This window comes from Amblyomma mixtum, chromosome 5, assembly GCF_055824585.1.
Source record: "Amblyomma mixtum isolate Tamu chromosome 5, ASM5582458v1, whole genome shotgun sequence".
Lineage (NCBI taxonomy): Eukaryota > Metazoa > Arthropoda > Arachnida > Ixodida > Ixodidae > Amblyomma > Amblyomma mixtum.
The window spans coordinates 177,935,810-177,949,947 of record NC_143016.1 but is presented as its reverse complement, the minus strand read 5'-3'; the positions used below and the strand labels follow the sequence as shown (position 1 = coordinate 177,949,947).

The 14,138-nt window shown below is 49.4% G+C and overlaps 1 protein-coding gene and 1 pseudogene across 1 annotated transcript; one reads left to right on the top strand and one right to left on the bottom strand.

Moving 5' to 3' along the window:
- The first annotated feature begins 3,687 nt into the window (after nucleotides 1-3,687).
- On the top strand, nucleotides 3,688-6,553 carry LOC149344906 (uncharacterized). The gene is made up of 4 exons (XM_089542684.1): nucleotides 3,688-3,960; nucleotides 4,860-5,024; nucleotides 5,662-5,761; nucleotides 6,357-6,553. The coding sequence occupies exons 1-4, from the start codon at nucleotides 3,821-3,823 to the stop codon at nucleotides 6,522-6,524; spliced, it is 573 nt and encodes a 190-aa protein (XP_089398810.1). The 5' UTR covers nucleotides 3,688-3,820; the 3' UTR covers nucleotides 6,525-6,553.
- Nucleotides 6,554-8,439: 1,886 nt separating this feature from the next.
- Nucleotides 8,440-13,934, bottom strand: LOC149344905 (uncharacterized; annotated as a pseudogene).
- Between the last annotated feature and the right edge of the window lie 204 nt (nucleotides 13,935-14,138).

The window sequence follows — 14,138 nt, the reverse complement described above, 5'->3', positions numbered from 1 at the left end:
GATGGAGCGGGGCACTGCACCCGGGTGGTGGTGGTGAAGAACATTTATAAGCAATTAAATTTTTTACAGAAAGGTGATTGGGGCAGGACCCTATTGGCCCTTTCCCCTCACAGTACTAGGTGGAGCCCCTATTCCGGGGCCCCATTGGCAAGCAACGCCGCCCGCGTCCGTTGAACCAAGGCCTTTTGGCTCTTCAGGTCTTGACAGCCGAGCAGGGCCGCCTCCCAGTCCTCTCTGGTGGGGTTGGGGTTGGGGGGGATAGATGCGTTAGATTGACACGCCCAAACCATGTGGAAGGTGTCAGACACCTCCCCACAGAACTGGCACGTGCCATCAAAGGATGTATTGAAATGTTTAAGCACCGCCGGGCACTGTACAGTGTTATTGAGAATTTTGATGAGGCGCTCGTCAGTGCGATCCAGACCCTTACAAGGGGCCGGGTAGCGCCGGTGCTCCTCCTTGTAGTAATCGGTGATTTGTTTGAATGTAATGGCCAGATTGTCTGATTGGGAGTACCCTTCCAAGGACAGGGAGATAGCCAGGGGAGAGAGTGCGCGGGCGGTCTGATCGGCCTGTTCGATTCCCTGGAGTCCCTAGTGACCGGGGGCCCAAATAAGGTTGCGTGCAGTTGGATCTTCAGATCGACAGCTATATTCCAGTATGCGCCAGGCAAGCGGGGGAGCCCAGCCCAACTCGTAGTTCCGACAGGCCCCTCGCGAGTGGGTGATGATGTGTTTTGACTTGGGATTCGTGAGAGCCAGAGCAATGGCAATCTCCTCCGCGTGTGTTGCGCTGTAGGCTTTGAAAGTGAGCCCGTTAAATGTGTTTGTGTTGTGTACGACTGCGGCCGTGTACCACCCCCCGTGGTGCGGGCCGGCAACGTCTACGTAATACACATGTTCTTGGTTACCATAGTATCGCGCCAACGCTTCCGCGCGCGCCTGGCGACGACCGCTATGGTTTTCTCTGGACATGTTGCGGGGAAGGGGTCGGACCCGGAGGGCGCGTCTCCAGGGTTCTGGCACTCTCTCCCTTTCCTCAATGTGGTAGTCGTGTTTGATGTGTAGCCGGTCCAAGAGGCGGCGACCGGACGTGGTCTGTGCGAGACGCGTGTATTGGTTGACTAAGTGGGCCTCTCGAAGCTCCCGAAATGTGTTCACCACGTCCAAGGCCAGAAGCTTCTGGTTGGACGTGGTGACCGGAAGATCGAGAGCCCGCTTGAAGACTTTCCACAGGATGACCTCCAGTTGGTCATCATCGTGTTTGCGCAGGTTCAAGTAGGGAGTTGAGTAGAGGATTCTACTCGTTACGAAAGCATGGGCAAGCCGCAGTGCATCCTTGCTTCGTAATCCGCCCCGCTTGTTGGAGACCCGGCGGACCATTCGGCCCATCTGGTCTCCCACCGTGCGAAGTTTGGCTATGGTGGTGTCGACTCTGCGTTGGTGGGGTATGAAGAGGCCAAGGACTCGGATCTCCTAGGCCTCCCGGATCGGTCCCGAGGGGAGACTGATGCAAAGCGGTGTTGTGTCCCGAGGTGAGGGACGTAAGTGCACAAATTCTGATTTAGCTGGGGCGCACTGGAGTCCGCAGTAGGCCGCGTAGTCCTCGACTAGGGTCGCCGCTGCTTGCAGGCAGGACTCCATGTGGGCCAGGTTGCCTTGCGTGGCCCAGATTGTAATGTAATCCGCATAAAGAGCGTGACGTATCCCGTGCAGAGAAGACAATTTGGAGGGAAGGCGAAGCATTGCCAAATTGAAGAGCAGGGGAGACAGGACCGCGCCTTGAGGTGTTCCCCTCGAGCCGATGGTGTATGGCCCGTGTTCCGCATCTTGTAACGCCGTGAGCAAAACGCCGGTAGCGCAGCCTGTCGCCAACACCGCGAAGTGTAGACGGGCTCGGAGAGAGAGAGAGAGAGAGACTCTTTAATGAAATGCAGAGAATTTAGCCGGCGTTTAAAAATCGCTGGCATGCTACTCTGCGTAGGAAGGGAAATTTGGGAGAAAAAGACAGGAGAGCAGCGTGGAAGAGGTAAAAAAAAAACCCGAAGATAAAATGCGGCCATGAAATGGGTACTAAGGATGCAATGGCGAGTATTGATGTAACCTATGGAATGATGGAGCGCATAGTCCGACAAATGGGCTGACGAAGTTCACTGCATGAAGAATGCATGAAGGTAACGTGCAAGTGAATTTAGAGCTTATCAAGATGTCCAATGTCTTTTAAATATGTAAAAAGAAAGTTCATTGCAAGTCTCTGTTGCCTGAAGCAGGCTAAGGGACCTAAAACTTTGTCCATTGTTAGGGGCACTGGGCAGAGCTTCTGCATGCAATGTTCATAGTACGCACGCTCGTTAGCATACGCAGGGCACACAAGTAGGATATGTTCCACAGTTTCTATAGAGGCACAATTGTCACAATGCGGGCTGTTCGTTTGTCCAAAACGGTATCGCAAGCCGTTTGTATATGCAGAATTCAGACGAAGTCGGTGATAAAGTGTTTCCAGTTGTCGAGGAATTCTGGGTTAGAGTCTTGATCTAAGATGTGGGTCGATTGAGTGAAGAAATTGGTACTGATGTGTCGGCAAACTCCAAAGCCGATACGTTTCTTGGTAAGCAAAACTTTTAGCCATTTGGGACGCATCCGATTTCGTGAAAAAAGTTCGAATGTATCTCCGATGTTGATGGCCCTTACGGGCCGCTTCATCTGCTTTTTCATTAGCCAGAATGCCACAGTGAGCAGGTACCCACTGAAATGTTATGCAGTGGCCTGCGGCAATAGCTAAATGATGTATATACCCGATGGCGAGGGAAACTGGCTGGTGATTCGTTTTCTTCAGCAGGTTGGCCAGGATCTGCAGAGATGCTTTTGAATCGGTGAAGATAACCCAACGGCCGGCGGTTCGGCGCAGGATGTAAGAAACAGCTTCCTTAATGCCGTGAAGCTCAGCTGTCGTAGAGGATGTCCTCCGCTGCAGCCGGTAAGAAAGGGCATGGTTTGTTGAGGGCGCATAAAGGCCACAAGAAGAGGTTTCTTTAGTAGTTGAACCATCGGTGAAGATATGGATGTGCTGCGTATATTCCTCCGTTAAGTAGGCGAGAGTAGTTTGCAGAAGCGCTGCCTGTGGCATGCGGCTCTTTGCATTCACACCTGGAACAGACTTCTTTACCTTTAGAGGAGAGAGTGTCCATGGAGGAAAGGCCAGAGGTAGTAGCTTCTGTGGCTGATTAATAGTAGGAAGGGGCAGGAGATGTACTGCCTGGCCAAAGCTAGAGTTGCTGTGAGTTAGATGGACACGGTGTAGGAAGTGTTTCTTCCCTTGCAGGACATGGCGGAGATGGGTACGCATAGTTTCCTGGGCGGAAATCACCTCTAGTGGGAGACATCCTGCCTCCGCTACTGTTCCTGACGCAGAGGAACCTTTTGGGAGGCCAAGACATATTCGCAGGCAGTTGTTCCGTGCGGCATTGAGAGTCTTATTGCTAGATGTAGATAATCTTTGAAGCACTGGTAGACAGTAGCGCAAGGTTCCTTCAACGTAGGCTTTTTCAAGCAGAAGCATTGATCGGCAGTTGCTACCCCACCTTGTTCCCGCCATGAACCTGAACACTTGCGATGCTGCAGTAATCCTCTGGCGGAGTTTTTTTATCTGAGGTGACCATGACAGATTGTAGTCGATTACAACACCCAGGAATCGCTGAGATCGTACATATGGCAGCGATCGTCGGTCGGCCGCTGTTCCCGCCAGCGTCTATGCATGTCCACACTCGTGCGGTCGTGCGGGTGTTCTTGATTGTAATTAACGCTGCTGTCAGCCTTCAGCGATGTCGAGAAACAACTGCTGCGTAGTTGGCTGCTCGAATACCTACAAAAACTCGCCAGGAACGCACTTCTATAAGTTTCCGGTCCTGCCTCACGAGCAAGAGCGACGGCGGCGATGGATCGCGGCTGTACGACACAGAAGGTGAGAAACCGCGCTATGCTTCAGCGTTCGATCGTTTTTCTTTTATTTTTTGTCTTGCTTGAAGCGCTGGACCTTTAGCGAACGCTTCCCCGTTTAAACTTCGCCTCGTCAACAGTTAAAATCGCTAGCGAAGCTGTGATGTGCTCATTGCGCTTAGATGGTTTGAACAAAATGCTCCGTGTTAAAAACAAGGTCGCGGTGCCTTTCAAGAATTAAGCATCAACGTGACACCTGTGGGCATTAAAAGCTTTCGATAGGGCGTACAACATTTGTGTTGAATGCTTTTAGCATGACTTCGCGGTAACAGTAACCGCCTGAACTTCGAAACATTTGTTCTGCGGTGAATGCGTAATCTCTCTACCCCGGCTATGTTACGCGTTGTGGTCACAGTGAAAGAAGTTGTAAACTCTGTGAGACCGTCGTTTTTTATTAACCCTTGTAGTAGTTCTAGCGTGCGTGGTTCTCTTTTCTGCATGATATGAATTAATGTTTTCATGCTGCTTTATTGCGGTTTTGTTTCGCCTCTGAAAGCCGCCGCGGTGGCTCTATGGTTTAGATGCTCGGCTGCTGACTCGAAAGACCTGGGTTCGATCCTAGCCGCGAAAGAAATGCTTAGGTGCCCGTTTTCTATGCGATGTTAGTGCACGTTAAAGAACCCCAAATGGTTGAAATTATCCAGAGTGTTTCACTGCGGAGTCGCTCACAGCCTGAGTTTTTGTGATGTTAAACTCGATAAACCATCTCTACTTTGAAAAAAAAAATCACTTTAACATGTGATTTACCAGTAATATTTATTGCCTGGCTTTGCATTTTATTTCACTCTGCTAATATTGTGTCATGTGCCCTTTCAACTAATTGCTTAGTTCATGCACCTTCCTGTTATCTAATGCATCTTGTAGAGAGGATGGCAGCCCATGGGAGCCTACGAAAAACACCAGGATCTGCAGCAAACATTTTCTACACGGCGAGAGGTCAAATGATCCGAGAAGTCCTGCATACATTCCCAGCATATTCCCAAGTGTGAACAGATGCCCAAAGCCTGGAAGTTCAAAGAGGTATCAAAGGTAAAAATAAACTTGACAATAGATATTTTCTGCTCTCTTATGGGAGACAACTCGGGTAGAGCTGCAGCGTCATAAATATGCTTGTTTCTGGTATTTCCACAAAGGCATGGAATGCAGGAGTAAGTGTATGAAAATGAGACTAACTACACCACCACTGTCATTTGATGGTACTGGTAGCTTACAATTGCTTGTTGCTTAATTTAAGACAAGTATTTTAATGACAAGATTATTTAGACTTTCTGGCACATTCCATAAAATTGTGTTAAAGAACATAGGCGGTTAAAAATAACTGCTGGATCTCAAAGAACCTATACATACAATCCCTGTCTAGGAGGCAGTACCCGCCAAGATTGTAAATTATTTTACATTAGTTTCATCCTCTGCTTTACGTTACTATCAAAGAAATTTCTTGGCAATGTGATGAGGGAATAGGAACTTAATTGCACTTCGTGGTCTGTGTTCAGCTCAGAGGCTTATTTTATCATGCAGGCAGAGGCACAAGGTAAGAAAGGCACAATTTGTGCATACAGAAGAGTGTCCCATGTACTGTGCATAGCTATTTATATCAGAACTGCTGTTCCTTGGGGAAAGGCCATTACTATATAAGAGTGGACTTTATGTTTTGTTATGGTTGCAGGTTGCGTGCACGTGAGCAAAAGGAGGACAGCGTTCCTTCGGATAGCCCACCACTTGAGGATGCCATGGATGACCGCAGTATGGAGGTGGAAAAGAGAAGTGTAGATACAATTTCTTTCATAGCTGCAAATGGATGTTTATCTTTAAATGTCAAGAAACGGCAAGAGTATGTATATGAATTGCCCTTTGTCATTAGTGAGAAAAGCCATTATTACTGCTACACCACTGCTGTCACTTACTCATGCACCTGAGAGACAAATTTTTTAACCGGTTTCACTGCCGGGCTGCTTTACTGATGCACCTTTGTAGCAGTAATTTCTTGCTGCATCAGAAAACTTTATGCAAGAAACAAATGACAATTTTGATGCTGCGTCACTGAATGCTAAATATGAGAAATTGACAGCTGGCGTTCAAGCATTAAGTAATAAGTCTCGCTAAGAACTGATAAAAGTGACGACAAGTATAGCAGGCCTGTAGTCTTCTGTGCTGATTACTTGACTCCATGTTTATTCACATTATGTGATAACCATAAAATCATTTGATTCTTATTTTTGCTGCTGTCACACTGCACCATGGCTGGGGTGCCACACGATGGCATAGGGAACTGCGTTGCTGTGATTTGGTTGACTTGCATTTAAGTGGCTCATTACAGAGGTTTTAAAATAACAAGGGTTCTTCATTTTATACATTGTACAGATCGGATTGCAAACAGACCCTTGTGCATGGAAAACAGAACTTGACATGCCAAGCCTGTTCTTTTGCTGCATGCAAGACTGCAATGCTGAGACGCAAGTAAGTGACTGGTTGTTTATGATTGTTGCACACTGCATGATTCTATTTCTGTGCGCGAAAGGTGTGGATTGAAGAGATTTAATTTCAGGCAAAAACAAGTTGCCACATGCACAGATATTTAAAATTAAGGGCGGCCATATCCCATGGTTTTGATATCTTACTCACCATTTTCTTGACCCGAATTTATATTCTTTGTTCTCTATTTGTATTCCTTCTGTTTCAATTTACTAATTTCATGGATATATCTACCGTATGTCTCTTGATTCTGCATGCTAGAGGCACACAATTTATTTTTCTTGTTTTTGAAGAATTGTGAAAATTAACAAATGAATTGAATTTCCATTAGGCCGTCCTTCCTATGAAGAAGAACACCAAGGATGCTTCCTGGGGCACAACAACAGAGCTAAAAGACACTGCATGTGACCCGATGAATGTAGTGGTGTCGAACTCGAACACTCCAAATTTTCAAGGCTATGAGACACTTGCAGCTTGTAGCGAAGACAAGGCTGCAGACATACTCAAATCGATTGGAGGCGTTTCAGTCCCAGTCTTTGAAAAGCTACGAGGAATAGTTATTGAATCTTTTAAAGCACACAGATCTGAGGAGATAGTTAGTGCTTCAAACAAACTTCTCCTGTTTTTAATGAAGCTAAAACTAAATCTATCATACTGTTTTCTGGCAGTATTATTTGGTGTTCACAGGACGACCTGTTCTAGGTATTTCTTTTCCGTGCTGAATGTTTTGCACGAAAAGTTGAGGCCCCTTATATATTGGCCCTCACGATCGACTAATCAGATGATGATGCCAGAAAGCTTTAAGCCGCATTTTGCAGACTGTCAGGTCATTATTGACTGCACAGAGGTTGCTTGTGCGGCACCAAGCACTGTGCATGAACGCGTTCTAATGTATTCAAATTATAAAGGGTGCTTTACTGTCAAGTTTTTACTGGGCATCACACCAAGCGGCATCATAAGCTTTCTTTCAAGGCCTTATGGTGGTCGTGCCACAGATTCATTTATCACCACAGACTGTGGAATTTTGCACCTTTTAAAACCTGGGGATCTTGTGCTGGCTGATAAAGGGTTTCCTCAGATAAGAAGCATGCTGGCAGAGCATGGTGTAAAATTCCAAATGCCAGTTTTTGCCCGCCCTAATCAGCCATTTACCCGAGAAGAGGTGAATACCACATACACTGTTGCAAGTGCTCGGATTCATGTAGAGAGGTCCATCCAACGGATAAAAATATACAGAATTTTGTCTGATAAGCTTTCCTCAGACCTTGTTCCTCATGTCGGAAAAATAATAGACATGTGCGGGGTGCTTGCGAATCTGCAAAAGCCAATTCTGAAAGCAATTCTGAAAGCCTGCATGCCTGAAAGTAAATGCATTTTGGATCTTTTAATGTCTATTGCTGGTTCACAAAATCATGCAGCATTAAGAGAGATTTTTTTAGTCATACCATGTAACAGTTGTGTTGAAAGTGAGACAGAATGCATGCTTATGTCGGTTTGACCTTGAGAAATAAAGTTTATTGTTCTTATTTCTCAGTTTGATGTGATGATTTAGTAATTGCTGGGAGGAAATGCTTGAAGTAGAATGCCTGCAACCGTGGAACAGATGTGCCAATAAAATTCTCATCCACATGAACTTCAATGAGAATTTGTTGCTTCTTCGAGTAAACGTAAAAGAAGCACTTCTGCATGACAAGAACATACAGGGAAATCTGAATCTGCGTGTAATACTGGTGCGTCTTTTTCACTTCCAGCCTGCAGTCTTTAAATACTAAGTAAGGTACGTTACAGGATTGTTCGCTGAACTCGACAATATTTTTGTCCTTGCATGTGTAAGGACATTTCACTTCAAGTAGGGCCTGCACCGGTTCTTGAGGTACAATGCCGTCAGGTATGCAGCACAGCCACGGCTGTTCAAGCATCACTACAAGCCCACAAGTACGGACTTGAATGCACATGTCTTCTTCAAATGATCTCACAGCTTCAGCTTCCAGGGCACTTCCATATGCTGTGGCAGGGGACCAGAATCTTGTGTCTTTTAGAAACCCTTCGGCTACTGCAATGGGATCCCGTCTCGATTTTAGTATTGTGTGCGGCCGGCTACTTGCAGATATGCGAATGGCTCGCATACTTCTCCAATGAGCAAGATCTCTGCGTGGTTCCCTTGTTGTTTATTCAGTATGAAGTATGTCATGAGGAGTAGCCACAACCTTTGACATATAAAATTCCATTTCAGAGTCTGTGTTTGTCCAGGTCTCAACTGACCGGTAAAGTGCTGAAGTGCGCATGTTTCCCTCTACAACTGGTGTAGGGTGCTGGGCCACTTCATCTCCTTCTGCTAAAATCTGAGGGGAGAGCTCGTTGCTGACTGCCGTGAAAAGTGCGCAGTTTTCACCCCAAAGGCCGTCAAGCAGAGCAGCCACTGTTGTCGCATCTTGAACAGGGGGGGCTGCTGGTGGCAGTGCAACCACCTCTTCCACTTGCTTCCCATAGAAGCTTTCCACGCATGCTCCCTTTTGGTAAATTCCGAGGCTTTTTACAGAAGGTTTTCCCCACTTCCTCGGGTCATTTGTTTGAGAGCTGTGCTCTTTTGAGTTAACATATTGCACCACAGCATCAATATGTTTACAGCGTCCTCCCTTTCCCGCCTTGCAAGTGCATTTTCCATCTTCTAGCAAGAAATCAGGCACCTGTGGGAAAAGAATAAAATGCCACTTGTAAAGCTGCCCTCTAGAAAGCTTGAATCGACTACTTTGTTTCACCAGCCCTCACAGCCTGAACAAACTATGTTTGCAAATTCTATATTTTGGAAACTTTCTGTGCAGGTAATTTGAAGGGAGAGAAACTATTCCAGTAATCTGGCTGGAATGTGAAAAAGCAATGACAAGACGGTGCTACACAGATTAAGCAATGAAGTGATTAAGCAAGTGATTAAGCAACTTTAGACTAAGGGCGCTAGGCCAGGTGACAAATCTTTCGCCTCAACTATGCATTCGGGAGTGAGGCTGATATGAATAACAATGAGAGCGACACTAAAAATAAAATACTTCTCAAATTTAAAAACTTTTTGCTACCGGCGGTGCAACTTTCTAGCTATTTGCTCGACTGATATCTCACTCGCGTGCTCTCTTGTAATCATCGAAACGCTCTTTTTTAACGACGGAACACGTGAAATTGGACCTGTTCTGGCAGTGGTAAAGTGCAAGAATAAAAACGTTCAGCCCTTACTGCCGCAGTCTAACCCGAGATGTTTTTTCACGCCCATCGTGCTGCTTTGCACACTCGCTGGCTTTTCGCGCGACCGCAACCTGCACGAGTCTCTGGCAGGTTGGACGGCACTCCCTCAAATTACTGTAACAATACGCGTCATGCAAGCGGAAAAAGCGAGTGCATTAATCAAAGCAAAAACATTGGCTGAAGCGGCAAGGAATGAATGCATTAGAGGGCATACTCACAATGAGCTCCACTTCGTAGGCAAGCTTGTTGATGCTCGTCTGCGGCAGACATTTGGCGCGTATGTAGACGATGTCGTCCCAGACAGCCGTGAGGTCGGACACATGTCCACTATTATAAAGTGCTGTCCCCTTGCGCACACTCTCACCGGAGAAATAACCGTCCGGAACACGCAGAAACGGCAAATCGCACGCACGCACCTCAGCCATGCTTGCCGTGTGAGGCTCATTGCTCGCCCGCCGGCCCGCCTGCAGTTCCAACGGCCGCCGCTAGGCGGCTTTCAGTGGCGCCCCTATAGGCGCTGCACAGGGCGTATAGGCTTGACGGTCTGTAAGAAATTGACTTATGTAATGGAATGTTTTGTGGCCACAGTTGGTGTTACTGAGGTGGTCCAGGATTACTGCATGTTTGACGTTGTCGAATGCGCCTTTAAGATCCAAGGCCAGGACCACCTTGTCGTTGTGGGGACATTCGACAGGATCTAAAATGTCGTGGTGGAGCTGCAGAAGTATATCCTGTGCTGACTTGTGAGGACGAAAACCGAACATGGTGTCCGCGAAAAGGTGCTGTGTTTCGAGATAATCGGAGAGTCTGTCGCGCACCATCGTCTCCATCAGCTCGCCGACACAAGACGTCAAAGAGATGGGGCGAAGGTTCTCCACATCGATAGGTTGGCCGGCCTTCGGAATGAAGGTCACGAGAGCCGATTTCCAATCGAGAGGGAGAGGAGTCTCTTCGTCCCAAATGCTATTGATGTATTTGAAGAGCGCGGCGTAGGCTGCGTCGGGAAGGTTGGCCAAAAGCTTGACCGTAACCTTGTCGCGCCCAGGTGCAGTGCTCCGCTTCATCTTGCTTAAGGCCGCCCGGAGGTCGTGGAGCTGGAACGGCTTGTCCAGCTCCGTGTTCTCTTAGCCTGCATACGAGTACGCCGCCTGCCGGGGGTTCTTAGTGGTGCAAAGGTATCGATCCCTGAGCGTGTGCGCTAGTGTGTTGTCGTTCCTGTAAAGTTGTGCAATGCCCTATGTAAGTGGCGTTGGGTTTCCGTGCGTGTTTGTATTGGATCGATGAGAGCGCGGAATAGGCGCCACGTGTTGCGGCCAGACATCTGGCGCGCAGCCGCGTTGCACCGGTCCACCCAGTTAGTGTCGGCTAGCTGAGTAGCATATTCCGCTGGTTGTTGTGTGAGTTCGAGGATGCGTTTCTTTAGGCGTCTGTTATGTTTCTGTTTCTTCCATCGTTTGGTGAGGCTGCGGCGGGCCTCCCAAAGGTGGAGCAAGTGGTTGTCCACGTCTGTTTGTGTTTCTGTGAGCTGTATCTGCTTTTCGTGTTGCGTGAGTGTAGACGTGAGCGATTTGGACCATGCGTCGTATCCCGACTGGAGGGGATCTACGATAGGTAGAGATGTGCGTAAAGTCGTCCAGTCCGGTACACGAGCTTGTGTTAGTGGGCGTTCCAGGGGACGCATGTAAATGGTGGTGTTGATTATACAGTGATCACTACCCAGAGTATCCTCTGTATTCAGCCAGTCGGCATGGCGTATGTTGCGTGTAAATGTGAGGTCCGGGCAAGTATCTCGTTGAATAGAATTGCCGACACGTGTTGGGTTGGCGGGATCAGTGTGTAAAGTAAGTCCAAGTGTGGAAAGAAGTTCTGCAAGCTTCCGCCCTTGTCTGTCCTCCCGGGGGTACCCCCATAGCCTGCTCGGGGCGTTGAAGTCGCCGACGATCAGAAGGGGATCCCTTCCCGCCACCTGCATTGCTTGGGTGAAAATTTCATTGAATGTGACGTTCTTAAGTTTAGGTGGCCAGTAAATGTTTAGAATGTGTACAGGTGGGTCAGACCGCTTTAGGGGCAGCACGGACACCATCGTGTATGGGAAAGGCGGTGTTGTGGGGAGCGTGACCTCCTGCGCAGTATGCTGCTTGTGAACAAGTATACATGTCTGCGGGTTGTGTTGAAATGTAGTGTAGTTTGTGAGTTTGGCACCGGCGCCGGGTTCCTGAAGGGCAACCGCGGCGACGAGAAACTCAAAGGTCTCAAGATAGAGGCGGAGATGAGTCCGCTTCGTGCGGTTCTTGAGACCTCGGCAGTTCCACTGCGTCATTGTAAGCGGCTGAGTTGCTCTTGCTCGCGACTTAGGGTTGGGGGCCATGGTCGGAGGCAGAGGGTGGGGTTACGTTATTAAGACTCCCCAGTCCGCTAGTGCCCGGCGCAGACGTGGAGGAGTCTTCCGAGAAGTCAAACTCATCGGGAATAACTCTGTTGAATTTTGAGGGGCGGTTAGCGTCCCTGATGGGCCCTACGCGTTTAAGGACGCGCGGATTGTCTTTTATCCATTTTTGGATAATGGGAGTTACGGCTTGTGTCACCTGTGCGATGACACTCTCCACCTGACGCGCAATGGCATCGTGGATAATTTTGGGGAGGTCAGCCAATGGTGTTTCAATTGCGGTCACCCGGCTCTCCAGGGCCGCGGCGCGACTCTCCACAGGAGTAGAAATCTTCCTGTCTGTGATATTTTCTTCCTCGTCGCTCGACGCGGGCGGAGTAGGGAATTTGGCTTTGAGCGAGTTAAGCTCGCTGGCTAGTTTTTTGTTTTGAGCTCGCAAGAGGGCGAGCTCGCGCTTGAGTTCCTGCGTCTCGGCGGTGCTGGTGGGGGAGGAGGGAGGAGGGGAAGGAGAGGAGGCGACCCTCGCCCAGCTGCCTACCTTGGGTTGGTTGCAGGCGGCGCCGCCAGGTGAAGCGCTGAGAGCTGGGAACTCCGCTGCTCCGGGTGGTGGCGTTACCGTTGCTGTCTTGCCTGGGGGAGGCATCACGCCACGCCGTGGCGTCTTCTGGTTGTTTTGCTGCCGCCCTCCCTGTGTAGCGCCGGAATTGGCTCCCTTGGATGGCGTCCTGGGCCCTGGCTGCGGCAGCTTGATGAATTTGGCGGTGCATTCGCGGGAGCTGGTGAGGTGCGGGCCCCCGCAGATTAAGCACATAGGATTGCAGACGTGGGGGGCCATCCCCTCAGTACCAAGCCCCATGTTTTGACCACAAAGGCCGCATCTTTCCTTGACCGGGGTGGGACAGTTGTCCACCCGGTGCCCCAGTGTGCCGCAACGGTAGCACGCTGGCACCGTTTTTTTATGCTCCTTGACGGGAGTCAGTTCTGCATTATAATGGACGTAACGCGGAACGCTGCGTCCCTCGAAAGTCAGCACAGCTACATTCAATTTTCCCAGCTTGCGCACATGGACTAATTCACCACCGCGCCACTGCACACTATGTTTCAAGGATTCGCTGGTTTCAAGGTTATGTACAGAAATCACACCACGACACACGTCACCGGTGAGCTTGAGGTGTACGTGAAGCGGAAGCGATCCTTTGCTGGTTGTAATTTGGATGTCCGTCAGAAGCTTTTGAGCTACCTCGGGGTTCTGCGTGCCACAGACGATAATGTTTTGCCCGCAATTGGGAGAAATTGTAATCGCATTCATATGCCGTCTGCCGATGAGTTCCGAAATGGCAGCGCCGAGCTCACCTTGCTGGAATGCTGTCTTGAGGGCGACCGTACTGCGTGGCCGCAGCACGATCACGTAATCGTCAGGGCGTCCACTTGGAGACTGGTGAAAATGACTTTTGCGGACATTTAGAAGACGGAGCGCGAGCGTCTCCCGTTGCTGATTTGTCGAGAGGAGTCTTGGGCGTTGCAGCTCCTCGTGCGTTCTGCCGGCGGCGGCGCCGGCTTTCAACGACTTGAAAAAGGGCAGCTTGCTGCGCCGAAATGGTGGATGGGCCATCCTCTGGCTGGCTTGCAGGGACAGACGACCACGACAGAGTCGTGGGGTCGTATCCGCGTTGTTCAGGCAGAGCCATGTTGAGCGGTTGACCGGCGGGCGCCTCCGCAGCCAGCGGCGGGGGAGCCGAAGCCGTTAGGCTCAGCTCGACCGCTACGTGGTGATGCGGAGGGTTGCTCGAAATGGCCGAAAATTGGGCGTACCTGGGTCAGATCGGTGTCTCCAGGATCCTGCTGACTTCACAGATGCAGTCGCACAGGTTTGATAGGTGTTACATCAGATTGGCGGGGTTCCAGTCGAAAATCGACGGAGCCGATGTGCCACGCGTCCGATCGCTCCGCGCTCAAACGCCTGCACACGGGTGCGACAAGGTTACGGTCAAGCTCTTGGCCAACCTTCCCGACGCAGCCTACGCCGCGCTCCTCAAATACATCAATAGCAT

What these genes read in the sequence shown, in the direction of transcription:
- LOC149344906 (XM_089542684.1), top strand. Translation starts at nt 3,821, where the DNA reads ATGTCGAGAAACAACTGCTGCGTAGTTGGCTGCTCGAATACCTACAAA. An exon ending in GCGGCTGTACGACACAGAAG is followed by an intron (nt 3,961 to 4,859) that starts GTGAGAAACCGC and finishes TGCATCTTGTAG; the next exon opens with AGAGGATGGCAGCCCATGGG. An exon ending in AGTTCAAAGAGGTATCAAAG is followed by an intron (nt 5,025 to 5,661) that starts GTAAAAATAAAC and finishes TTATGGTTGCAG; the next exon opens with GTTGCGTGCACGTGAGCAAA.